The sequence below is a fragment of the Miscanthus floridulus genome, chromosome 1, assembly GCF_019320115.1.
Source record: "Miscanthus floridulus cultivar M001 chromosome 1, ASM1932011v1, whole genome shotgun sequence".
Classification (NCBI taxonomy): domain Eukaryota; kingdom Viridiplantae; phylum Streptophyta; class Magnoliopsida; order Poales; family Poaceae; genus Miscanthus; species Miscanthus floridulus.
Window position 1 is genome coordinate 40,861,814 of NC_089580.1, and position 24,901 is coordinate 40,886,714.

The following is a 24,901-nucleotide window of genomic DNA, read 5'->3' on the forward strand; positions in this document are numbered from 1 at the left end:
AATACCCCTTTACTTCTATCTCGGTGAATCTCGATCCCTAGAACGAACGAAGCTTCACCAAGATCTTTCATATCAAATTTTGAGGACAAAAACTTCTTTGTCTCCAGTAGTAAACTGACATCACTACTAGCAAGTAAGATATCATCCACGTACAGGACAAGGAAGATAAACTTCCTATTCTTAAACTTTGTATAGACATAATTATCCTCAACATTCTCTTTAAACCCAAAATTCTTTATTGCCTAATCAAACTTCAAGTACCACTGTCTTGAAGCTTGTTTTAATCCATAAATGGATTTCTCTAGGTGGCATACCATTCGTTCTTTTTCTTCCATGATAAAACCTTTCGGTTGTGCCATGCAAACATTTTCCTTCAAGTCGCCATTGAGAAATGTCGTCTTTATATCCATCTGATGTAATTCAAGATCGTAATGTGCCACTAATGCCATTATGATTCTGAAGGAATCCTTACATGAGACTGGAGAAAATGTCTCATTGTAATCAATCCCTTCTCTTTGCATACAGCCTTTTACCACAAGTCGGGCTTTATATCTCTCTATATTCCCTTGAGAGTCAAGCTTTGTCTTGTAGACCCATTTACAGCATATTGTTTTGGCTCCTTTAGGAATTATCTCTAAATCCCAAACTTTATTGGCATTTATTGATTTTATTTCATCTTCCATGGCCTCAAGCCACTTTGATGAATGATCACTTCTCATGGCTTCTTCAAATGAGGTGGGATCATCCTCTATTTGAAATTCCTTAGTGTTGTACACCTCATAATCAGCAGGGATAGCTTATTTTCTAATTCTTTGAGACCTTCTAGGGGCCTCCACATTTGGCACATCTTCTGTTTGAGGCTGTTGTTGCTCCCCCTCATTTGTGGCAATAGATTCTACAGGATCCTGAATAACAGGTTCCTCATCATCATTCATTGTTGCCACAGGCGAGATAACAACAGGTGCTGGCACCACAGTGTCTTGCACTGTCGGTGCAGCAACAGCAGGTAGTGAGAAAAATGGCTCATGAATCATCGGAGTGGGTGGATACACCCGCTTCTCTTCAAAGTCAATTTCTCAAGCTACCGTGCTCCCCCTCATCATTTCATCCTCTATGAAGACAGCATGTCTTGTTTTCACAAACTTTGTATGTCTATCTGAATAGTAGAAACGGAAACCTTTTGACTTTTTTGGGTAGCCAATGAAATAGCAACTTACTATTTTGAGATCTAGCTTCCCAATGTTTGGGTTAAATACTTTAGCCTCAGCAGGGCTCCCCCACACACGCAAGTGGTTTAGTGAGGGTACTCTTCCGGTCCACAACTCATACGGTGTTTTGGGCACCGATTTACTTGGTACTCTATTGAGAATATGAATGGTGGTTTTTAACGCCTCCATCCACAGACTGAAATGTAAGGTGGAGTAACTTATCATACTGCGCACCATATCCATCAGGGTACGATTGCGTCTTTCAGCTACTCCATTCTGTTGAGGTTCACCTGGTGTTGAATACTGGGCAACTATGCCATTCTCCTATAAAAACCTTGCAAAAGGTCCAGAAACTTGGCCATATGGGGTATGTCGACCGTAGTACTCCCCTCCATGGTCGTACCTGACTATCTTAATCTTTAAGTTGTGTTGGTTTTTAACTTCTGCCTTAAATATCTTAAATTTATCCAAAGCTTCTGTTCTTTCTTTGATTGGATAAATATAGCCATAACGGAAGTAATCATCTGTGAATGTTATGAATGAATCATAACCATCCACACTCTTTACGGGAAAAGGACCATAGATGTCTGTGTGAATAATCTATAGAATTCCCGTGCTTCGTTTGACATCTTTCTTAATTTTCTTTACATACTTTCCTTTTATGCAATCTCTGCATCGTTCTAAATCTGAGAGCTCTAATGGAGGAAGAATATCATTCTTAACTAGTCTTTCTATTCTCTCCCTTGAAATATGGCCTAAACGACAGTGCCATAATTTCGACAACGCATCGTGAGCTCTCTTTCATTTTCTGTTTACATCCGTAGACGAGGATACATTCACATTGTCGCACGCAACGTTCATATTATCGCATACAACATTCACATCATCACGTAGTGATAACAAATAAAGCTTATTTTGTAAGATAGCATGACCAACACATGCAACATTATATGTTATCTTACATTTGCCATTTCCAAAATGGCAATCATAACCATCGTTGTCCAAACATGAAACACTAATCAAATTCCTCTGTAGGGAGGGAACATAAAGAACATCTCTAAGTACGAGTTTGAAACCATCAGCTAGCTCTAGAGAAAGATCGCCAACGGCTTCAACTTCTGCTTGGACTCCATTTGCGACTTTAATGTGTCTTTCGCTTCTTTGCAAAGTCCTCGTCGAATGGAATCCCTGTAAAGAATTAGCAACATGAACAAATGCACCTGAGTCAATCCACCAAGTAGATTTGAAATACTGTACATACAGGGATTCATTTATGAACATAATAATATTCTCACCTTTCTTTGCCATGATCATCTTTAGATAATCGGGACAATCTTTCTTATAATGTCCCATCTTCTTGTAGTGGAGACATTGATCTTTCTCTACTGTGAACTTGTTTTGCTGAGGCTGATGCAGCATGGGACCCTTTCCCTTTGACTTTGAGGAGAAGTTAGCATTAATATTCTTTTTCTTGTTATCTTTCAGATAATTGATAGTGCCACCATTGGCAGCTTTCATTCTCTCCTCCTCTTGCACACACATAGCCATGAGCCTCTCCATGTTCTATTTCTCGGGTTGTATGTTATAGTTGACAACAAAAGTGTCAAACTCTTTTGGCAAGGAAGCAAAAATCAGATGGATAAGGAACTCATCCTTGAGAGCCAGATCCAATGGTTTTAGCTTGGATACCAAATAGCTCATTCTTAGTATGTGCTCTCTTATGCCACCATTGCCTAAGTACCTCTCTGTCACCAGCTGCTTTATCAGCTTGGTAGCATGTCTTTGAAGAGCCAGTGAACTGACTCTTTATTCTTTCGAGATACTCAGTAACGGTGTCACACTCTAGGATTGAGCCCACAATTGCGGGCTCAATCGTGTTCTTTATCACAGTCAAACACTTCTTGTTGGTAGTGATCCATTTTCTATGCTCAAGGTCATAGGACATTCTTTGGGATGCAAAATCCCCCTCTCTGGTTGCCCAGGCGGCATCAGCCTCGTTTGTCTCCCGCACCGATACCACAGGCTCTGTGGGACACGGTGTGGTGACTATCCAGTCCACCTCAGTGAGGATGAAAGCTAGGTCGATCTTTTTCTTCCACTCAATGTAGTTATCACCTTTTAAAGTGAGGATTTCTTTGATACAACTCATCAAGTTGTATCCTCCTGAAAACACAATTCATATATATATAGTGAGAACATAAATAATAACAATAACAATTGCATGTCTTAGTTCAACGTTGGTCAAAATTAAAACATACAATTGTTCTCTATATTAATTCTATATCACCGTTGGGCAGAAAATAGAATTGATGCAAGACAAAACATCATAATATTGCCATTAATCAACGTTGGTCAGAATAATAACAATATTATGATTAATTAAAACATATCCATTTTTTAAAATTAAATTCTCCCATTGGTTCGAATTTAATAATGAAAATAACATCTTTACATACGCAGCGGAAAATAATTCAATTTGATGAATTTTACCCACAGAAAAATCCTCTTTTCTATTTTCTTTTGAGCCAATTTCTATTTTTCAATTTTTTGGAAAAAGAAAAAACGAAAACGGGCTCATTCTTTACTGTTTCGGCCCAAAAACGGCAAAAGCCGGCTCGGCCCACCTTTCCACGCGCGCGCAGGCCGCACCCAGGCCGCAACGTGGGCCTGGGCCGGCAAAGCTCCACGCGCTAGCGCGCCCGCCTGGGCCGCGACGATGGCCCGTTCGATCTCGGCCGTCCGCGCCGATCCGACGGCCGAGCGGCGATATCGCGCGAATGAAAACGCCGCTGCGGCCGTCCGATCAGAAACCCTAGCTCATTCTTCTCTGTGCTCTCTCTCTCATCGCCGCTCTCGCTTCTCTCCTCAGCGCAGCGCAGCCGCAACCGAGCGAAGCGAGCGGGCGAAGCAGTGGAGCAACGGCGCCGTCGCCGGCCCCCTCGCCGACGTGCGCGCTCCCCAGCGGGTGAGCGCGCCGCTGTCGAGTGGCCTGGCCGCGGCGCCTCTTTGGCCGGAGCCCGGCGAGCAGTGCCCCCTGACTCGGCCCTCTTTTCCCCGCGCGCCGTTCTGTACGACGGCGAGGTAGTCCCTCTGGGTTTCCCTCTTCTCCTTTTTCCCTTCTTTGGTTCTTGTTGCTCTTCTCGGTTTTGACCGATTTGGATGGGATTTAGGGTTAACTGTGTTAGGGTTAGGGTTTCGGGATGGCACTGTTTGTCTTCCCCAGAGGGACTCTACGGTTTTAGGGTTCGGCATCTTACATTTTTTAAACCGAGCCCTCATTATTTCTTTAACCCAGTTAGGGTTATGGTTCATCCGAACCCTCTTCTTTTCTCAGATCCGAAGGGATCGAAGTTAGGGTTTAACCTGAACCCTTTGTCGGCCGAAACCCTCTTCTTCTTCTTAGACCCGCACTGGATCTAATTTTCTTTTTCCTTTTCTAATCGGTTTACCCGTTCTAGATCTAAAAACCTAGAAACCGATGGCTCTGGTACCATTGTTAAACTATTCGGATCGTCTAGGAGTAGATCTAGGCGGGGTGCTTGATGAATCAAAGACCTAGGATACATTCTAGTGCAACAATAGAGAGATAGAGAGGGAAGGGGAAAAGTACCGAACCTGACATGGCAGAAGGGGAGGGTTCGGAGGCAGCCATTGGGTTCGTTGATGCAGTCTGCTCACGGGCAGCGACGGTTGGGGAAGACGTGTCGGAGATGAGGTGCCGGCGGTGAAGATGACGACGGCGCAGTGCTGTGGCGGAGGTACTTCCCGTCACTGGCTACGCCCCTTACTTAGATCGGGTTTATGGTTTGTCGGTGGGGAGGTCGGCTCAGGTCAACCTCGTGATTAGAGCCGCCGGCCTCCACCTCTTTTTATAGCGCAGGGTGACAGGGGCCCTCCAGCCATAGTGGGCTGGGCACCCCTGATCAAGACGCAAATCAAAGACCCAACTAGACCGTTGAATCCACTTAGGTTAGAGATCAATCTAACACTACCGAAACTGTCTTTCATTGAAACTTTGGCAGCTCCATCCGTAGATTCCTCGCGCTCACTTGAACAGCAGCGAGCTACTCCATATACAACAGCACCTAAGTTTAAGCTGACGGAGACAAAGGATGGCTCCTGGCCGTCGTTTACAGTGTGGAGGGATCGGAAGAGCAGAATAGTAATTAGACACGTGTGTGGCGTGTGAATGTGTGATGTGTGTTGGCGTCTTGCTAGCGCGCGGTTCGTTGCATTGCATATTTGCATTGAATGGATCCACACGCACGAGCGAGTCCACGACGATTCTTTCTAGTACTACATGAAAGAGTTTAGGATCACGCGAAGGGGCAAATATATAAGGTCCCTTTCGCGACCTTCGGACGCACCCGGAGAGCCGCATCAGCAACAGGAGCAACCACCGCGTCGATAGCTCGTCCATTCATCCGATCCGGTTCAGTTTCCGTCACTCTCTCTCTCTCTCTCTCCCGATGATCCGATCCTCTACCTGCGTGGGGATAATTGCATGCACTTTTTGTTTTGACTTGGTCACTAGCTAGCTAGCTTACTGCTAGTTAAGCTCTTCCAAGAAGCATCTTTTTTCTTTCTTTTGCTTTGGCCGACGGTAACAGTGTAATAAACCCTATGCCTAGGCTTACTGTTTACACGCGACATTTGCTTGTAGTTTACAGCTTTGCTACATTGCCGCCGGGAAAATCTTCTCTCTCCCACGCGTGATGCTTTTTGTTTTCCTTTTCTTTCACGTTATTTCTTCTTCCTTTGCACATCAAGCATGTCATTATTATCTAAAAAAATGAACAGCAAGCATGCAGGGAAGGGATCAAGGGAACAAGAGAGTCAGGTGAAAACAAATCTCCCTCCCACAACTTAATTTAGTTAATATCCACTTATGCTGAATTTATACTTGAGTTACGGTGGTTCTTTTGTTAATTTGTAGGTGGAATTAGTGTACCTAAAAATTCAGGTATAGCGAAGGAATGTTTCACCCAATGTTTGCATTCTTGCAACACTTTATAATTTGAGCGTGGAACTACTCTAAGATATTTTGGTTTTAGGACGAAGGAGGATGAGATGATCCAAGTTTGGTGTTTGGTTGGACGAATAAGGTCGTCATGTTTTTTGTTTGGTTGCATAAATAAAGAGAGATGGGATGAAAGATCATTCCGTGTCTGTAAGAAGCCCTCGAGGTGAGGCAATTGTGCCATACCCCTCTCTCTCTCTCTCCTCATCTCCCAAAAAGCACATAAAAAATACACATCCATGGTGGAGGAGCAGCTCCACCCGCCCTACATCGCCGATGTCGGGGCCGTGGTCACCCTTTACCTGCGTCGATGCGCAACTGGGCCATGGCTGAGCTCGCCGAGGCCACCCACGCCGGAGTCATGGCCGAGCTCACTAGGGCAGCAGGTCAAAGCCCTCACCCTCTTCTAGAGATTTTTTTTACTCTACGTCTAGATATAACGTATATCTAAATACATAATAAAAATAATATGTATCTAAAAAAACTAAAACATCTTATAATTTGGAATAGAGATAGTACATTAGAACTCAAGTAGGAATTTCACCACAAGAAATCTAACCAAGCACTTATCTAGATTGTTGTGATTTTTATATGGTATAATCTAATCCTATATATGCTCGTATTTTTCAAGATTTATGCTGGGATTTAACCATCTAAGTAGTGTGAACATATATACATGTAATCAGATACTACTCGAGAGGGCAAAAGGCACACCGTGTCTAGTGTGAACACGTGGACATAATCAGATGCTCAAGAGAGGAAAATGAGATAGGCAGTTCAGGTCTCTTGTTGGACAAAAAAACGCAAGTGGCCATGGAAGCAACTACCACCATTCACCAAGACGGATGAGCGAGCAGGAGCATCACCGAGCTCCTGCAACTGCAACGTCAGGTCAACCGGCCGATCCGCTTTTTCAACGCGTGCGAATTACTTTTTTTTTTTTTTTGAAGCAAAACGCGTGCGAATTACTACCCCTACTCCTATGTGCTGGCTGTCCGAAAGGGCAGCGGGGCACTTGGGCGTCGCTTTCATGGCCCAAGGGCCAGCCAGCCACCCGACGACGCCGGTCAGCCTGCCCGTGGTGCCATCCCTCGCTCTCGCCTCCCGGCTTCCGCCCACCTGCACTGAGCAGCTGACGCTGACGCTGACGCTGACGTAAGAGCTTCCCAAGTCCAAGTCCGGTCCCGATGAGCAGCGCGCCGCCGCCATGGACCCCACGCACACGTGGCGGCTGCAGCACAACAGAATAGCACCGCTGCCCATATAATAACCAGCTCGATTAGCTCAGCTGGACACGCACTCACTTCACCAGTCACCACCACCGACACATCACACACGGTCGACCTACAGCGCGCGTCAGAGAGCAAGAACTTGATCGGCCAGCCAATTAAGCCAATCCCCTTCTCAATTGATCCATTGAGATCGTCATGGAGGTTTGCAATCATGGCAATAACGCCATGGAAGCTCAGCAGCAGCGCGAGCAGAGCCAAGCCGGGGGCTGCTCCGACGACCCGGCGGCGGTGCTGACTTGCCTCACATTCCTGGAGCAGAAGATCGGGCACCTCCGCGGCATCATCGGCACGGCGCCGCGGCCGCCGCGGCAGATGGTGTCAGCCGAGCTCAGCTGCATCGCCGTGCAGCTCGTCTCCATCTCCAAGAGCCTCGCCACGACCGGCGGCGGCGCGGCGGACCAGGACGACGGCGCCACCCGGTCGCCGGGAGCGGAGGCGACGTCTCCGAACGACGGGGACAGCGACTCGTCCGACCACGACCCCCTCCACGCCGAGGACGACGACGGCGACGGCCGCATGCCGCCGGCCGGCTCCTACGAGGTGATCGAGCTCGGCAAGGAGGAGATCCTGGCGCCGCACGTGCACTCGTGCAAGGTCTGCGGCAAGGGCTTCAAGCGCGATGCCAACCTGCGCATGCACATGCGCGGTCACGGCGAGGAGTACAAGACGGCGGCCGCGCTCGCCAAGCCCGCCTCCGCCTCCGCCGCTGCGCCATCGTCCTCGGCGGGCCGGTGCTTCTACTCCTGCCCCTTCGTGGGGTGCAAGCGCAACCGGGAGCACCGGAGCTTCCAGCCCCTCAAGACGGCCGTCTGCGTCAAGAACCACTACCGGCGGAGTCACTGCGACAAGAGCTACATCTGCCGCCGCTGCAACGTCAAGCGCTTCTCCGTGCTCGCCGACCTGCGCACGCACGAGAAGCACTGCGGCCGCGACCGCTGGGTCTGCTCCTGCGGCACCTCCTTCTCCAGGAAGGACAAGCTCTTCGGCCACGTCGCCGCCTTCGACGGCCACGCGCCCGCGCTGCCGCCCGACGACGACGACTCTGTTGCCAATGGCGGCTTCGGAACTGGCTCTGATCGCCTGACGACGATGGACACCGAGGCAGTGAGCAGAATGGCGAGCATGGAGTTCTTCCCGGACGCCGTGCTCGATGTTATCGGCTGTTCTGACATCAAGGGCTTCACGCTCATGGACGGACAAGGACAATATTTGGAGGACGACGACGGACGAGGGTCGCTCTCACCATTGCCAATGGGGCTCGATTCCTGTGATTTCGATGGATTTGATCTCTTCGGGGCACCAGCAATTGATTTCTGAACTCAGGAGAAAATAGAAAAGAAAAACGAAAAATGATTTATCCTCACTCAATTGGCATTTTAGCCTAGAAAAACTAAGAATGATTTGTCCTCACTCAATTGGCATTTTAGCCTGTAGAACAAGTAGGCAAGTGTACACTAAAACATACCCAAATGCAAGGAATTCACATCTTCAACTGATAGGCCATTGCAATTTGCAAATCGCCAGTAGTAATTTTGTTCAACTTGTGCCAACACAGCATTAAGAAGGACCTAGTAAATTCTGAATACAATATCACAAAGCAGGGTATAAGCGTGAGGAACTATAAGAATCCAGATCACATGTAAGCAACCAATGAACAAAACCATAAGACAGGACTAAGTTATCACAGTCTACATTTTTCATCTTTATCTTCGGAAACATGGCAACACAATGGTGGATGCATCAAAGCACAACCGACAGAACCTCATAACAAGACAAGTAGACAATGGACTACTAACAGAACAAGAGCAAATGATAGAAGTATCACAGATCATTCAGGAATTGGCCCTATTTATTGCAACTCTTTTACAGACAGCATGGTTTGGCTCTTGAATTTGTTGTACACAAGAACTAACAGTTGCGTATCCAGTATCCACCAAACTACAATGGTGCTATATTTGACAGGAGCTAGTTTACAGAAAAATGGCCAGCAAAATTCATCTGAATTTTCACTCAGCCTGCAAAATGAAGTCTGAAGTTTCTGAACAATGATGTGCTGACGAAGGACAAAACATCATTAGAACCTAACCCAACAGCGGGTGCACTGGGCCATGCAATCCCCTCTGCAGTCAATATTGTAGCCCAAAACTTTCGGATTCCTCAGGAGAAGGCTCCGCAGAGTCTTCCCATTTATTCCCCAGTCACTGTCCAGCTTGCTCACATTCAGCTTCACCTCGCTGTCAAGGTCACACCCAAGAACCTCCGGAAACTTCTTCAGCAACTTGTGAAGGTCTTCGTCCGATAGCCCGAGGCTCCTGATGTAGTTCAACACTCCAGTTACCACCTCAGCATTCGGAACCTCCTTCTTTCTCTCTTCGCTCCAATACGGCGAGTGGATCCATCCAAACGCCTTATTCAGCATCTTCTCGGCGTCTTCGCTGGAGAAATCCAATGAAGTGAGGACTTGTTTGCACTCCTCATTGACATCCACGACAGAAGCTTGTGCTTGGTCGGCTGATAGCGTCCGCCATTCCCGACGGCTTTTCACAAGCTCGATGTTTTGCTGCCGGACATTCAATCTTCCTCCGCAATTGTTATCTGAAAGCTTCACAGCCGGTGCACTCGAGACATTGCGCTGCAGAGGGAGGAATTGGGATGCAAACGCCTCAAGGGTCATTGCTGGTGATTTCGCCAACAATCTTATAAAGGAGCAAGCTAGATTGAGGATCTTACAGCTGTAATAAAGAAGCCAAATGCAGGAGTTTCGGCAGTCACCAAAGGCAGTGCTGGTGATCTGGCCAACATCCTGCACAGAAGCAGAAAGCTGGTTTCAATCAATGTTATGTTCGTAAGAAATGAACATCGATGCAGGTGAGGTGAAGACAAAGGGAAGCTAATTGTGATTTCAAGCTGAGAGGACAGCAAGTAGTGAACCGAACAAAACCTAGGAATTGTTTCGGCTGCCATCAATTACATCGAAATCCTACATCAGTCCTGAATCCTAACAAGGTATCAGTAACGGTAGCGGGAGCAGAGAGGAACACTGCCAAAAAAAAAAGCTCCGATGCAGCAACAAGGCATTCCTAGGTGCTCCCTAGAGGACAAAAAGAAGAAGGCGATAAGCAAACACGACGACGACCACGCGATCACTGGGTGAAGCAGCAATCAGCCAAGAAGAAATTTGGGAGCAGCGCAGCGAACAAATCTGAGCGAAGGAAACGGGAAAAAACAAGAGAGTGTGACTGTACTAGGTGGATCCTTAGCCGCGTGCGCGCGTGCGAGCTCCTCCGGCTGTACCCGTCTTCTCCCCTCTCGTCCGTGGGCTCAGTTCGTCAGGTCACCAGCGTCTCCCTCGGCGGGTAGGAGAAGAAGAGGCGAGGGCTCCGCCGCGGGGCCGCGTCTCCACCGTGCCTCTTCCGAGCCGCCTCCAGCCGCACACGCCCGGCCGTCGCCATCCCATCCCTCCCGCAAGAGCCAACCAACCACTGCTTTTTTTTTATATATTTTTAATCTTTATATTTAACATTTTAATAATAATCTCGGTTTGATCCGCTTATTTTTTTCATCCAGAACAATGTTTTTCTCTCACAAATTTCTCCAGCATTCATCCAAACCATCCAGATTCCTCCAGAATTTGGGCCTGTTCGTTTGTCTGAATTCTAGAGAAATTTGGATGATTTAGAGGATTACTGGAAGAATTTGTGAGAAAAAAATACGGTTCTAAATGAAAAATAAACGGATCAAACCGAGTTTAAGAGCCCGTGAACGGAGCCATGAAAAAAATTAGAGATATGAGCTTGTGGTCGCGACGGTGCTGCTGGCGCGACCGGATAACGGGCGCGACAACACCTGACGTTTTGGACGTAAAAAATCTTATCGCGTCACTCCTGTTAACGCAGTATTGTTCTAAAATCATCTTAACGACGTGAAAAACTTTGCGGATATAATTTTTTTTATATTTTTATATAAATATTATTTTTTCGAGCATCTTAACGACCTTAAATATAAAAACTTAAAACTATAAAGTTATAGATCTTATTGAGAGCTACAATATTGGTATAAAAAGTATCTTCATTTGAACCCATACAAAGAGGATACTATTTTTCTAATACGATTATTATGCTGCTGAAATTTTATATAATTTTTTTTGAGCATCTTAACGTCCTCAAATGAAAAAACTCCAAACTAGAAAGTTATAGATCTCGTCGAGATCTATAATTTTTATATAAAATCATCTTCATCTGACGTCATATTAAAGAGTTATAATTTTTCAAAAATTTGAACTAGACATAACAATATTGTCTTGCCAACGGGACTAGCGCGACAATGTTTTTCACGTCGAAAACGTTGTCTAACGTGGCAAGTGTTGTCGCGCCAATGCATGTGGCGCGACAGCATTATTTTTTATGCCAGCGGCACCGACGCGACCAAATGGGTTAGATCCTCATAATTTTTCCAGGTGCCATTATTATTAAATATTAAATAAAAAGGATTAAAAAATAAAAATTCTCCACCAACCACCCACTTGGCCAGCGCGATCCCCTACCTGTTCTTTTACTCGTCGCGGCCCAGACCCCAGGCCCACCATGACATCCAATGGGCTTACGGCTCACTAAGCTTTAGAAACTGGGCCTATAAATGATGAGAACTGAGAGTAGAGTTCAATCCAGTTAGGCCATGTTTAGTTCCCCGAACTCCTGAATTTGGCACTATACAAAAAGAAGATTTCCCGTTACATCAAACTTACGATACATGAATGAAATACTAAATATAGACGAAATCAAAAACTAATTGCACAGTTTGATTCTACTTTACGAGACGAACGTTTTGAGCCTAATTAGTCAATAGTTGGACAATTACTACCAAATACAAACGAAACGCTACAGTACACTACAGTGCATTCGACGGCGCCAAATTCGGCCAACTAAACGTGGCCTTACTTGAAATGCAAACATCGCTTTCAAACAAAAAAAAAGAAATGCAAACATCGGTTCCAACTCCAACTTCCAAGGGAAAGGAAGCAAAAATGAAAATGAAAAAGAAAAAGACAAAGTGTGTAGTCTATGTACAAATGTACAATAAGCCCAACAAACGAAGGCAAATTCTTTCCCTTTTTTGCGACGAAAACGAAGGGAAGTTCACTTGCATCAACTAACCAAAGTTCACCGTGTCAGGAAACAGGCATAGTAGAATAGTACAGAGCAGGGACAGCCTAAGCCGTCCGTCCTTCACATCGTCATCTACTTAACAATCTTCCAAATCCGCTGCAACCTCAGAATACTCTACATGGAATTATGGAAACCAGCTAAGCAAACGAGTTGTGCACAGCAACTTCTACTGGCCGCCGTGGCGGTATAGGAGCAACGACCGGTAAACAGCGGCGAGGTGGAGGAACACGATCAGCAGGATGAGCAGATCATCGACGAATCCAAAGAGCCCCAGCACACCTGCAGGTTCCAGAATCAAGACCATGATGTGATATGAATATATGATACAGATACAGTTCAGGCAATAGTGGCAACAAGTTTATTAAGATGTTGTCACTTGTTCTTGGGAATATGGAACTCACTTTCGGGAAGAATGTCGACAGGGCTCAGCACATAAATTGCACTCAGTGCGACCTACAAGTTCGAATAAGTCATCATCTTATAAGATTCATATATGGTCTCATCTCTCACATCCATTGCACTGGGCGATGGTATGAAACTGAGGTGAGGTCAGAAACAGCGCAACCTGTTTGCTTTCCCAATCTTAGTAACTTCCCAGCGTAATATTGAAGAGGAATATGAAGCAAAAGAATAGTTTGATCCTATGGAACTTACCATCATCATCATCTGAGTCCTGAACACAAGTGGGAGAGTCCGCTGGGGATCCATTAGTTCTCTGAACAGTCTTCGGATGAAGAAGGGTAGGTCTTGCAACCTCTGGATAACGGGAATGTCAAAAACAAAGTAGTTAGATGAAAAACTCCCACGAGATTATATGGCTAGATGCTAGAGACATACATTTCTAGTTGAAAAAGTAGTCATATTCATTGTACAATTCTGACAGTTGTATACTTGTATTCCTTATACAACTATGACAGCTCCAATAGCCATATCTGTTATAACATGAAGGCCATATATCTAATGAACCCTACAATTAACAAGGGAATTTCTAACATTCTCTACAAGGAATGTAGGAGAACATTTTAATTATGCCAGGTCCAAATAAGAATTACTCCTGACAACAAAGATGATAGTAGGCTCGGTCTGAAAGAAAGCAGTGATCAAAGTAATTATACGCTAATACCTAACATTTCGTTCCATTAAAATCACCATGCCTAAGGCACATGTACGGTAGTCCGATTGGTTGGATAGATGATTTCCCAACCATATACAAATCCTATTAGGGACTGGGGGAGGCATGTCAATCAAGGAGAAACAGAACACGAATTCTGTTTTGAAACAATAGGAAACCTCGTCTCGGACCTTGTTTATCAAGGAGTTTGGCCACTGTTTATTCATGCAGCAACTTTTACCAATCTCAAGCGTCGATTTTATTCTCGAAAGTATAGTGAAGACACCAGATTTCATGGACAGTGGACCAACCTGAGTCAGGCTGCGTGGTGCTCCACCAAATATACAGTTATAGTGCTGAATCTCTCCTAAAATACGGTGTGCTTGTGGATCATCCTCCTGCTCTGATAATGCAGCAGGCACCAGTAGGTTTATAAGGCGGCGACAAATGGGACACTTGCAAGCCTGTAAAAGATCAAACACGGATGATGCACTCTCCTGTAAAAGATCATCGTATCACCACATTCAGTAATAGAGAAAACTCCAAGGCAGTAAAGTTGTGTAGGGGTTGCGCAATTTATAAGATGATATTAGTAGTTCACCAAATTTGGAAAAAGAGAAAAAGAATCATTTCTTTATATGTATGTCTGGTCATTTCTAGCACACAAGACCACACATCTACGTATCTACTTATAGATAATACTGAACAAGAACACAACGCAACACAAAAGTTACACAAACTTTCAATAGAAAAGATAACCCCATCTTTGTATTGGCTTGTTATTTTTAATAGAAATAGTGATGGGTGATAATGATCTGTAGGGGGGGAGCCGTTCTTCTTAACTTCTGCTTCTTATTGCCCTAAAAGGCTAAAAGAATCCATCCTGTTCTGTCGGGCAGAAGTTACAGCAGAATTGTTTGGCTCGGCTACCACAAGTATTGTGTTCATCGGTTTCGGTTCCATCCCATGACACCACCCTTCCAAGATCCAGCCTCTCTTTAGCATCAATTCGTGTTGTTGACAGCTCGACACTATCTACCGACTAGCATTACCCTGTCTACTCATCTATAGGCTATATATGCCTCTATAACTTCCATTGTTTCAGTACCCTAAACCCTCATTTTGCATCGACTCATGCAGTTAATTCGTAATCAGACTCCTATGGTAAAGAGGGATCAAGGCCAATTCCAGCACCCGACTCGCAAACCGCAGCAATTTAGCAAACCCAGGAATTCTTGACAACTCGAACGAATCCACCCTTCTACAGGAAAAAAAAAAGGCAACCAGTCCCAAATCTATTCTGAACCGAGTAGCTGACAGTTCTGCGTAGCCGACCGCATCGGCCGACTGGCTCGATTTCCCTCCACGCAGTCAGATCGAGATTAGGGAAAGAACAGCCAAATCTCTCTAAAGAGAAGAGGGGCACGGCAGGACCAGATAGGGAGAGGAAGAAGAGTAGGAGAAGGGACTTGCCACAGAACCAATGGGAGCAGTTCGCCTGGCACGGGATCCGGAAGCGGTCGTGGCAGACGGAGCCGTCGTCCTCCGGCGGCACGGCTGACGCCGACGCCGAGGAGGAGGAGCTCATCTCTTCCCCTTCCGGCTTCCGCTCTCTGTGTCCGCCCCGCGGCAGGAACGCGCTTGGCGTGGCGCTGCCCGCGTTATTTTAGGATTTTTAAGTTTTCGCCGTAGCTAGGGATGACACTCCCGTTTGCAGTTTTATACAGGAAGTACATATTTACCGCACGAAACAGTAAGACTCCTATGTATTTATCATTTTTGCTGACATGGCACGCCACGTAATCCGCCAGCGTGGCGGTGTTTCTCAAGACCACCGCTGCTTCTCTTCGTCCACTCGCTGACATGTGGGCCCCACAAGTCAGGTTCATCTTCAATCTCTGGCCAACCAGAAGGAGGCGAGCACGCACCACTTATTGCCATCCACACGCGCCACGGCTGCACGCGCCTAGGCCGCTCAGGGCGCTGCGCGCCCTGCCAGGGTCGGCGGTCTCCTTCAACCTCTCCCACCGCCACAACTTGCAGACATGGACACGCCGTCGGGCGCCGCCGCCAAAAACTGCAGCTGCTACCCGACGCTGGCGGGACTCCGCGCGCTGCACAACATGTTCGCTACCTATGCCGTGCTCGACTCCGGTGTCATTAGGCCCGCGTGCGCACTGGCCTCCCGCACGCCACCGCACCCTTCATCCACATCTGAGCTAGCTCTAGAGCTTCGCAGGCGTGCCGGTGATGGTGGCCGCCGACGCCGGAGCTTCGTGGCCCCCGCGTCGTCCTCGCCTACAGCTCGTCGTGCTGCCCTCCAGCACCACCCAACGCGTAGACCTCCCGCACCACCCGACGCGTAGCCCTCCGTGCTACCTCCCTTGCAGGCTCAACGCGCAAGCACAGAGTCCGCTGCAGTTGCGGAGCCCTTCCCAAGCCCGCCGGAGCAACTCCACCCTCCCCGCGCCGCCATGCCCGAGTCTACCATCTCCGTAGCCGGCCGTTGCCCATGCCGAAATTGCATCGGACTCCGCAGCCACCCCATCCTCTGTTCCTGCTCATGTCGAACTCAATCGCAGGCACAGATGCACCCCATGGGTTGCACGCACGAACGCCCTTGCTTGCACGCGCTTCGCTGCGCCGGCCATGACCGAGGAGGCGCAGAGGGATGAGCCTACGTGTTGATGGCTGATGCTGGAGGTTGAAGGAAGACCTGACTGGTGGGGCCCACATGTCACCGAGTGGAGGGAGAGAGAAGCAGTAATGGTCTTGAGAGCACTGCCACGCTGGCTGACTATGTAGAGTGCCACATCAGCGAAAGTAGTAAATATTTAGAAGTTTTACTGTTTTTGTATGGCAAATATGTAGATGGTCGTATAAAACTGGTAAACAGACGAGTGCCATACGTAGCGTAACGATGGCGAAAACTTAAAAATTCCCGTTATTTTGTGTCCACGTCAAGTCGTCGGTGACTTGCCGACTTGGGGTGCTTTGCCCGGCCACTCGGTGAGGTGTTATCCGTCGTTGGATACGAGGCAACGCCGACCTCGACGCTAAAGTAATCCTTCGACGGCCTGATTTAAGACAGTTAATTAATATTCCAAATACAGTTATAAATGTATATAACTATATACTCGCGCTTTTGGACCATTTTATTCGCTTCCGTTTCCAAATGATTTGCCACTTCACGATTTTCATTAACACATGTAGTTTTCTATTTTCCGTCTGTATTACTGTATATAATATATAGTACTACTCGAATGTTCAAGAAACACTTAGAAATGGACAATTTAAAACTATACTTTGGCACTTCACGTTCCGAGCCCTGCACTAGAATGTTCAAGAAACACTTAGACGGTGTTTAGCATGGCTCCTCTTGAGGAGCTCCTCCAGAGGAGCCGTAGCTAGTTTGGGCTCCGGCTCCTCTACTTTTTACTGAAAAATAGCTTCTCCGATAAAATGTTTGGCAGGGCTCCTTCGCAGGAGCCAGATCTGGAGCCTGCCAAACTACGGAAACATTCACCGGCCCAGCCTGATTCTGATTAAATACAAGGTCCCATCATAAAACACACACATCCAACTATCATCATACCACCTCCAATACATACAGCCGTGAAGAAATAAAAGCGAAATGTGAGCACGGAAAGCGAATAATCTCAAAAACTAGGTCGAGCGGTCAAATTAACACCAATATGTGAGCATACAAGATTTCAATTCACCTCAGATCAAAAGCAACACGATTGGGATTTCTTTTGAAAGAAATTATTGATTGCTTGTTATATTGCATCCGCTCTACAATGTTTCTTAGTGATTCAGTACAAGCCGAAACTATAAACCAGGTGCCATCATACAAGTTCAGAACTAGAGTTTCAGAACAGTACTTTTTTTTTCATGGAAATAGTGGCCATTTCTTGTCACCCATTGCATAAGAGACGATGCTCTTTTTCAGTGGTGATATGTACTGAGCACCGTGGAACGCAGCAGCTCTCACCATATTAAGGGGCCCAAAATCAACAGAGTACATCTTCTGGAAACCATCTAACACTGCTGTCATCGCCACATTGGCAGCCTTCTGGTCCTTCTCATATCGTTGTAGCAAAGTCAGCTGCCAAAGGAAACGAACAATTTAAAATAGCATTAATTATGATTCAACTATGAATCATAAGAATGGTTCAGGTGCAATGCAACTGTAAAGTTCCAAAATTAAATTTCAAAAGAGAGGCTAAACAGAAACAGCAATAGATACTTACGTCCCCAACATCTGAGCCCACAGAAACTCCTTCAGCAATAACTTTTGCTAAAGCAGCAGCATCACCAAAGCCCAAGTTGACGCCTTGACCGGCTAAGGGGTGGACAGTATGAGCAGCATCTCCAACTAATGCTAGCCTTTTGGAAACATAATCATGGGAATGCATCAATGACAATGGAAATGCCATTCTCTCAGAAACTACACCGGTTGCTTTTGGTGGTACTTCAAAGCATTCCTTTGTAGATGTTGCAATGTCCCCAATGCCAGAAAAGAACTGTTCCATGTAATGGTCAAGAGCAGTAGAGCGAGGATGTGGGCCATAACCAAAATCCAATGCGTGGTTCACCGACTTCACAAACTCTTCGGGGCTCATTGACTTATGGCGCAATGACTCCTCTGGGCTCATTGTCCATACAATGTTGCTGAAGTTGTTGCCTATCGGAAGTAGTGCAATTGGACCAGAAGGGAGAAACCTCTGCCATGCACAATCATTTTCCACAACATGCTCTACTGTACAGATAATTGCACTTTGCGGATAATTCCACCCAGTTGTTTTTATGCCTGCAATCTGTCTAACATTGGACTTTGAACCATCAGCTCCTATCTGCAACAAAGTTTAAATAGGACTAGGAGATTGAGGAATGAAGCAAAACAAAGGTCAAAATAATGCAAAAGAAGATAAATAAGAAATTACCACCAATTTGGAATATAAAATCCGTCCATCACTGAGGTCAAGTTTAACTAAATTACTGCGATGTAACTCTTCTGTAGTATGACCAACAGATAATGGTTCACTTGATGCTGGTTTCATTCCTGCTTGTCTGCTCTTCAACGGGAAAGTAAGAGACATCAATCTGGTAGGATATATCACATTTTCAATATCATCCAATTCTTCCTGCTTAGGGAGAAAATTTTAAGCGTCAAACAAAGTTGATTATTTTTACCAGAAAGAAAGGCACGCTAACAGAGTGGGAATCTGGGTTGCACGACACCAAATTATCAAATTCCTGTGCTCTTGGCTATCTGGGATTATCTTATTTTACTGCATACCTGTAAGCACATCATTTTAAAAAAAATGGTGTATTTGTACTGTTTACAACTAACATAAGAGAAATATATGATCTTTAGGCAGCACAAAAGCAAACACAACTTTTTGCCATGACAAATACACCATAAGATTTACTTTGATACCTATGATGCATAAACAACGTGGGCAATACAATTCACTATGATGTTCAAGAGTTAAAGAAAAGACAAACCTTTAAACGTAAGAGCAGCGAGTTGCAAAGCACCTTGTTCTCCACCACACATCTAAGCAACGCAAACACAAAAAGAAATATATGGCCACTGACAAAAAAAGATAAGCAGATAAAAAATAATGACAGCTTTTATTAAAGCATACCCAAGGTATTCTTTGCCCACATCTCTTGCATTATACCTCGTGTATCCAAGCCCAGTGTAATCCCACACCTGCCAGTTGTAAGCAAAACATCCAGTATTGTAGTTATTACCAAAGTGGAGCATCAATTTCATTGTGTGTTTGCATGGAAAATAACAGAGAGAAGGACCAAAGAAAAAGAGAAGGCAAATACTGATGCATGCCCATATGGTTAGGTGATAGATGTACTTTTGCACAATATACACATTGACACTCTGGCGTGCCTAGATGATACAAAAACATCTATTGTAGACCAGCTATCTTCCAAAAAGACATAAGCTCCTGTTTTATGCCATCAGATATAGTAAGCAGAAACATGAATGAACAATAGAAGTATAATACTGTCTCTATGCTCAAATTGTAAATTGAGCTGGACAACCTTTTGAAAACCTGAGGCTTGCATGCCCCACTGGTATTGCTAGCATAATGTAAAGCACACAAATGATAACTTCAATTGTTTAGTTAAATTAGTACAAACTCATCACTAACTTGGCATCTGATCAGCAAAGCTCAAAATGCAAATACACCAAGAATGTGTTTGGTCAAAAGAGACAAAAGGTGAAACCGTAATAAACAATGGCCATACATTATCAAATAAATTGTTTATATAGATAGAAGCATGTTAAGTCCTCACCTGCATTTTACCAAAGAAAGCATGTCTTTGCTGTTGAACATGCTCCCAGGCGCCAATATCTGCCACATTAATGCGCACACATGCATGAGGAATATTACCAATAACGCTATTATTTCTGGTAGCAAAACAAGCCATGCACATATAAAAAATGGAAAAGTATCATTTTTAAACTATACTTGGTGAAGAGAGACATTCCAATGCACACAAAAAGCAGAAAATTAAACAATAACAGATGGTAACTTTGTCACTGTTACAGTTACAGTAGTGAAATGTACACAACTTGATGTCTAAACTGGTGACCTGAAAGAAAAATGGTAGTGTTGCCACTGCCATAATGAATCAGAAACAATTGAAGAACGACACAACAATCAAATTGCTAACAACAACAGATGGTAAATTTGTCATTTGCTGTGATGAGGCTGAAACTTTGAGGACTGGTAGATCAATAAAGAGTGACAGAGTTGTTGGCATGTTTGTTTCTTATTAAGTTCCGGCATATCACCAATATAGCCCACGGGATAGGAAACTGAGAAAACATTGGAGTAACTTTGATAAAATTTATAGAAAAATGCATCAAATTAGTTCCACTAAATTTGCCGTGGAATATTTCCTAATAGTATAATTATTTGGTATCATAGATGTTAATGTATTTTTTTTCAAAAACTAGGTCAAAATTAGTAAAATTTGACTTAGGACAAAGTTAAAATGAACTATAATTTGGAACGGAGAGGGTATGACAGAAATGTTTTACCATATTCATTTGGCAAACATCTGTGGCAGCCAAATCTTTTCGCCAAACTTGTGGCAAGTTATGGATAGAAAATGGGTGAGTGACAGCTGGGTTCAGGACTTCAAGGCTAATAAACCATGGCAAGCTCGAACTGTGAACCAAACGCTGATTAAAGTTGATTGAACTACTTTCCCCGTACATCTAATGTGGTCATATGGTATAGTTGATCAAACATAATTGTGTAGATATCAGTGTAAACGACACGAAAGGTCAATCTAGATGAAATGCCACCTAAACACACAAGACAAACTTGAATCCAAATACTGTTGCAGGGTAAAAGACAGCTGAAATTAAGTATGATGATACATGCATTTGATTCAGAATCATACCTCTGAAGAAGGAAATAGTTGCAGGGGTAACAGTACTGACCCTAGAATCGGGTGTACTGTTTTTATCCAGGTAACCTCTTGACTTCAACGCTGGATTGCTATCGATAATAGCAATTTTAAGATGTTTTGTTAATGGCATATTGGCTGCATACAGGACATACGAGTATGTGAGAAATTACAAACTTTAATACATTACATCACATACAAGCAACAATTCTATGGTAAATACTCAATACACTGTAAATAGGTAAATGATGCTCCCAGAGAAGTGCAACTGACAAACAGTCTTATTTTGGGTGTGATACTATTTCTGATCAAAAGATGCAACAAGGGAAGGAATGTTCCGAGCATCAATAGTCAGGCAAAACTAAACACAAGGCGCCAAACTCATCAGCGTCTTAAACAGAGGAGAGCACACGAACAGCAATACCTACACAATGCACAAGCGACTGCCAAGCCCACCATGCCTCCACCAACAATAGCAACGTCGAGCACATCAGGCGGAGCCTTCACGCCAGCAACCTTCTCGGTGTGACTGTGATCCTACACGTTCATTGAGAGAGTCAGTACCAGGACACACGCTTGAGCCACGGAACCATACCTCCGAACGGAGCAATCACAAGTCATCACACCAAACGACGCATTCCCCTGAAAGGCCTAAACCCTACAGCAGGAGCGAAACACAGAGGCACACGGGAGGCAGAGTGTTCGGGGTGAGTACCTGCGACCTGGGTGCCCCGGAGGCCGGCGCGTCGCAGAAGGCCCTGGCGAGCGGCCGGATCCGGTTCGCCGCCGCCGCGAAGCATCTGCGTGGGAGGAGAGAAGACGCTAGTGAGTGCGGGAGAGGCGGAAATCTCAGGGCATAAGGGGCTGGAGGAGAGGTGCATGACGCATGCTTTACCTTCGCCTGGAGAGCATGGCGGAGAAGGCGGGGGTGCGCGTCGGTGCCGTCGGTCGTCGGCGACGACGCCACGAGGGTAAGAGAGGAGCGGCGCGCGCGTGGAGGGCTCCTGCGCCGCGCACGGGTGTGCGGTGGGGGGATTTCGGCCTGCTACTGCTAGGTTGGGCCGGGCTCGGGTTTACAGCTACGCGCCTACTCCTACGCCTGATGGTCTGGCTCTGCGTGCACGGGGATGCGCAGCTTTCAGATGATGTCACGCGTCCACGATTCACCCCTATCGTGGGCCCGCCATGGCTAATGGTCAAGGCACTATTGGCCCATGGTGTAAAATGTGGGCAGGAGTCAAAGAGACCTGGCGACAGGATAACTGCCAGTGGAAATCCACTTGGGTCAACTGTCAATGTGACAAGTGGTGTTTTACTGACAAATATCTTTTTTCTTTGTTATGAGTACAAGGATGTTTTAGCGATCTTTTTAGGTGCGGAATATTTAACTATTTATTATCATCTTTATAGATAGTCGTGGGCATTTAGGTTAGTGGCTGGTACATTGGAGGTCCGAATTTGCTCGCATCAGCGAAAACGGCAAACGTTTTGGGTTGTTCTATCTCCGATGAGAGATATATACAATCCTATGGCAAACGGTGCCATCCATGATCCATAAGGACGGCAAAGTAAAATGTCTTTTTTGTGCGTATGTGTAATCCTATTTAGTAGAAACTAACGCTAGTCTCGAGTTTATACCATACTCATTAATTAGGTACTATCTAGGGCTTTTTTATGATGCAAAACAGTTGATAAGAAACATAGAGAAGATGCATCTTATGCATTATAATATCTTGTGTCGTCACACAAAATCTAATATCTTGAGTGAACCCTCGTACCTTTGGCGGTTTTCTTGCATCGTGACACGATACGCAATGTGCTATGGATTGGTGGCGAAGAACAAGTAGAATTTGCTACAAAAGCCGTCTAACATGGGTATTCCTGCGTATGAGAACATTGTAATGGAGAAGATCATAGCCGAAATAGGATTCATTTTGGCTAGAGCACCCGGTCTTATAGCTCTAGCATGATATGTCTCATGTTGGGGCTTAAGATCTAATGCTCTAGGTCAACTCTCATAGCTTAAGCGCCATGTCTCTTCGGTTGTGTCAAAGAATGTAGGGGGAATTCCTTGTGTGCCATTAAAAAAGATCGTAATGTGTTTTACTGACAAATATCTTTTTTCTTTGTTATGAGTACAAGGATGTTTTAGCGATCTTTTTAGGTGCGGGATATTTAACTATTTATTATCATCTTTATAGATAGTCGTGGGCATTTAGGTTAGTGGCTGGTACATTGGAGGTCCGAATTTGCTCGCATCAGCGAAAACGGCAAACGTTTTGTGTTGTTCTATCTCCGATGAGAGATATATACAATCCTATGGCAAACGGTGCCATCCATGATCCATAAGGACGGCAAAGTAAAATGTCTTTTTTGTGCGTATGTGTAATCCTATTTAGTAGAAACTAACGCTAGTCTCGAGTTTATACCATACTCATTAATTAGGTACTATCTAGGGCTTTTTTATGATGCAAAACAGTTGATAAGAAACATAGAGAAGATGCATCTTATGCATTATAATATCTTGTGTCGTCACACAAAATCTAATATCTTGAGTGAACCCTCGTACCTTTGGCGGTTTTCTTGCATCGTGACACGATATGCAATGTGCTATGGATTGGTGGCGAAGAACAAGTAGAATTTGCTACAAAAGCCGTCTAACATGGGTATTCCTGCGTATGAGAACATTGTAATGGAGAAGATCATAGCCGAAATAGGATTCATTTTGGCTAGAGCACCCGGTCTTATAGCTCTAGCATGATATGTCTCATGTTGGGGCTTAAGATCTAATGCTCTAGGTCAACTCTCATAGCTTAAGCGCCATGTCTCTTCGGTTGTGTCAAAGAATGTAGGGGGAATTCCTTGTGTGCCATTAAAAAAGATCATAATGTGTTTTACTGACAAATATCTTTTTTCTTTGTTATGAGTACAAGGATGTTTTAGCGATCTTTTTAGGTGCGGGATATTTAACTATTTATTATCATCTTTATAGATAGTCGTGGGCATTTAGGTTAGTGGCTGGTACATTGGAGGTCCGAATTTGCTCGCATCAGCGAAAACGGCAAACGTTTTGTGTTGTTCTATCTCCGATGAGAGATATATACAATCCTATGGCAAACGGTGCCATCCATGATCCATAAGGACGGCAAAGTAAAATGTCTTTTTCGTGCGTATGTGTAATCCTATTTAGTAGAAACTAACGCTAGTCTCGAGTTTATACCATACTCATTAATTAGGTACTATCTAGGGCTTTTTTATGATGCAAAACAGTTGATAAGAAACATAGAGAAGATGCATCTTATGCATTATAATATCTTGTGTCGTCACACAAAATCTAATATCTTGAGTGAACCCTCGTACCTTTGGCGGTTTTCTTGCATCGTGACACGATATGCAATGTGCTATGGATTGGTGGCGAAGAACAAGTAGAATTTGCTACAAAAGCCGTCTAACATGGGTATTCCTGCGTATGAGAACATTGTAATGGAGAAGATCATAGCCAAAATAGGATTCATTTTGGCTAGAGCACCCGGTCTTATAGCTCTAGCATGATATGTCTCATGTTGGGGCTTAAGATCTAATGCTCTAGGTCAACTCTCATAGCTTAAGCGCCATGTCTCTTCGGTTGTGTCAAAGAATGTAGGGGGAATTCCTTG

General features: G+C 44.9%; 3 protein-coding genes and 1 pseudogene across 5 annotated transcripts; 1 reads left to right on the top strand and 3 right to left on the bottom strand.

The window, feature by feature from the left end:
- The first annotated feature begins 7,535 nt into the window (after positions 1–7,535).
- On the top strand, positions 7,536–9,039 carry LOC136480363 (zinc finger protein STOP1 homolog). Its single transcript, XM_066477936.1, has one exon. It carries the CDS (start codon positions 7,656–7,658, stop codon positions 8,835–8,837), a length of 1,182 nt encoding a protein of 393 aa, XP_066334033.1. The 5' UTR covers positions 7,536–7,655; the 3' UTR covers positions 8,838–9,039.
- Positions 9,040–9,351: 312 nt separating this feature from the next.
- Positions 9,352–10,967, bottom strand: LOC136480374 (uncharacterized). 2 transcript variants are annotated; one of them, XM_066477945.1, is made up of 3 exons: positions 10,766–10,967; positions 10,251–10,323; positions 9,352–10,152 (listed from the first exon to the last, which is right to left on the bottom strand). In XM_066477945.1, the coding sequence occupies exons 2-3, from the start codon at positions 10,320–10,322 to the stop codon at positions 9,595–9,597; spliced, it is 630 nt and encodes a 209-aa protein (XP_066334042.1). In that variant the 5' UTR covers position 10,323; positions 10,766–10,967; the 3' UTR covers positions 9,352–9,594. The 2 variants fall into 2 exon arrangements, with proteins under 2 accessions (XP_066334042.1, XP_066334039.1); XM_066477942.1 differs by lacking the exon at positions 10,766–10,967 and adding an exon at positions 10,462–10,759.
- Positions 10,968–12,588: 1,621 nt separating this feature from the next.
- LOC136480391 (uncharacterized) lies at positions 12,589–15,476 on the bottom strand (annotated as a pseudogene).
- Positions 15,477–17,519: 2,043 nt separating this feature from the next.
- On the bottom strand, positions 17,520–22,290 carry LOC136480400 (uncharacterized). 2 transcript variants are annotated; one of them, XM_066477955.1, is made up of 10 exons: positions 22,141–22,290; positions 21,961–22,045; positions 21,674–21,782; positions 21,240–21,383; positions 20,121–20,179; positions 19,451–19,518; positions 19,308–19,359; positions 18,743–18,943; positions 18,050–18,652; positions 17,520–17,904 (listed from the first exon to the last, which is right to left on the bottom strand). In XM_066477955.1, exons 1-10 carry the CDS (start codon positions 22,155–22,157, stop codon positions 17,689–17,691), a joined length of 1,554 nt encoding a protein of 517 aa, XP_066334052.1. In that variant the 5' UTR covers positions 22,158–22,290; the 3' UTR covers positions 17,520–17,688. The 2 variants fall into 2 exon arrangements, with proteins under 2 accessions (XP_066334052.1, XP_066334056.1); XM_066477959.1 differs by lacking the exon at positions 22,141–22,290 and having other exon boundaries at positions 21,670–21,782; positions 21,961–22,051.
- Positions 22,291–24,901: the final 2,611 nt, after the last annotated feature.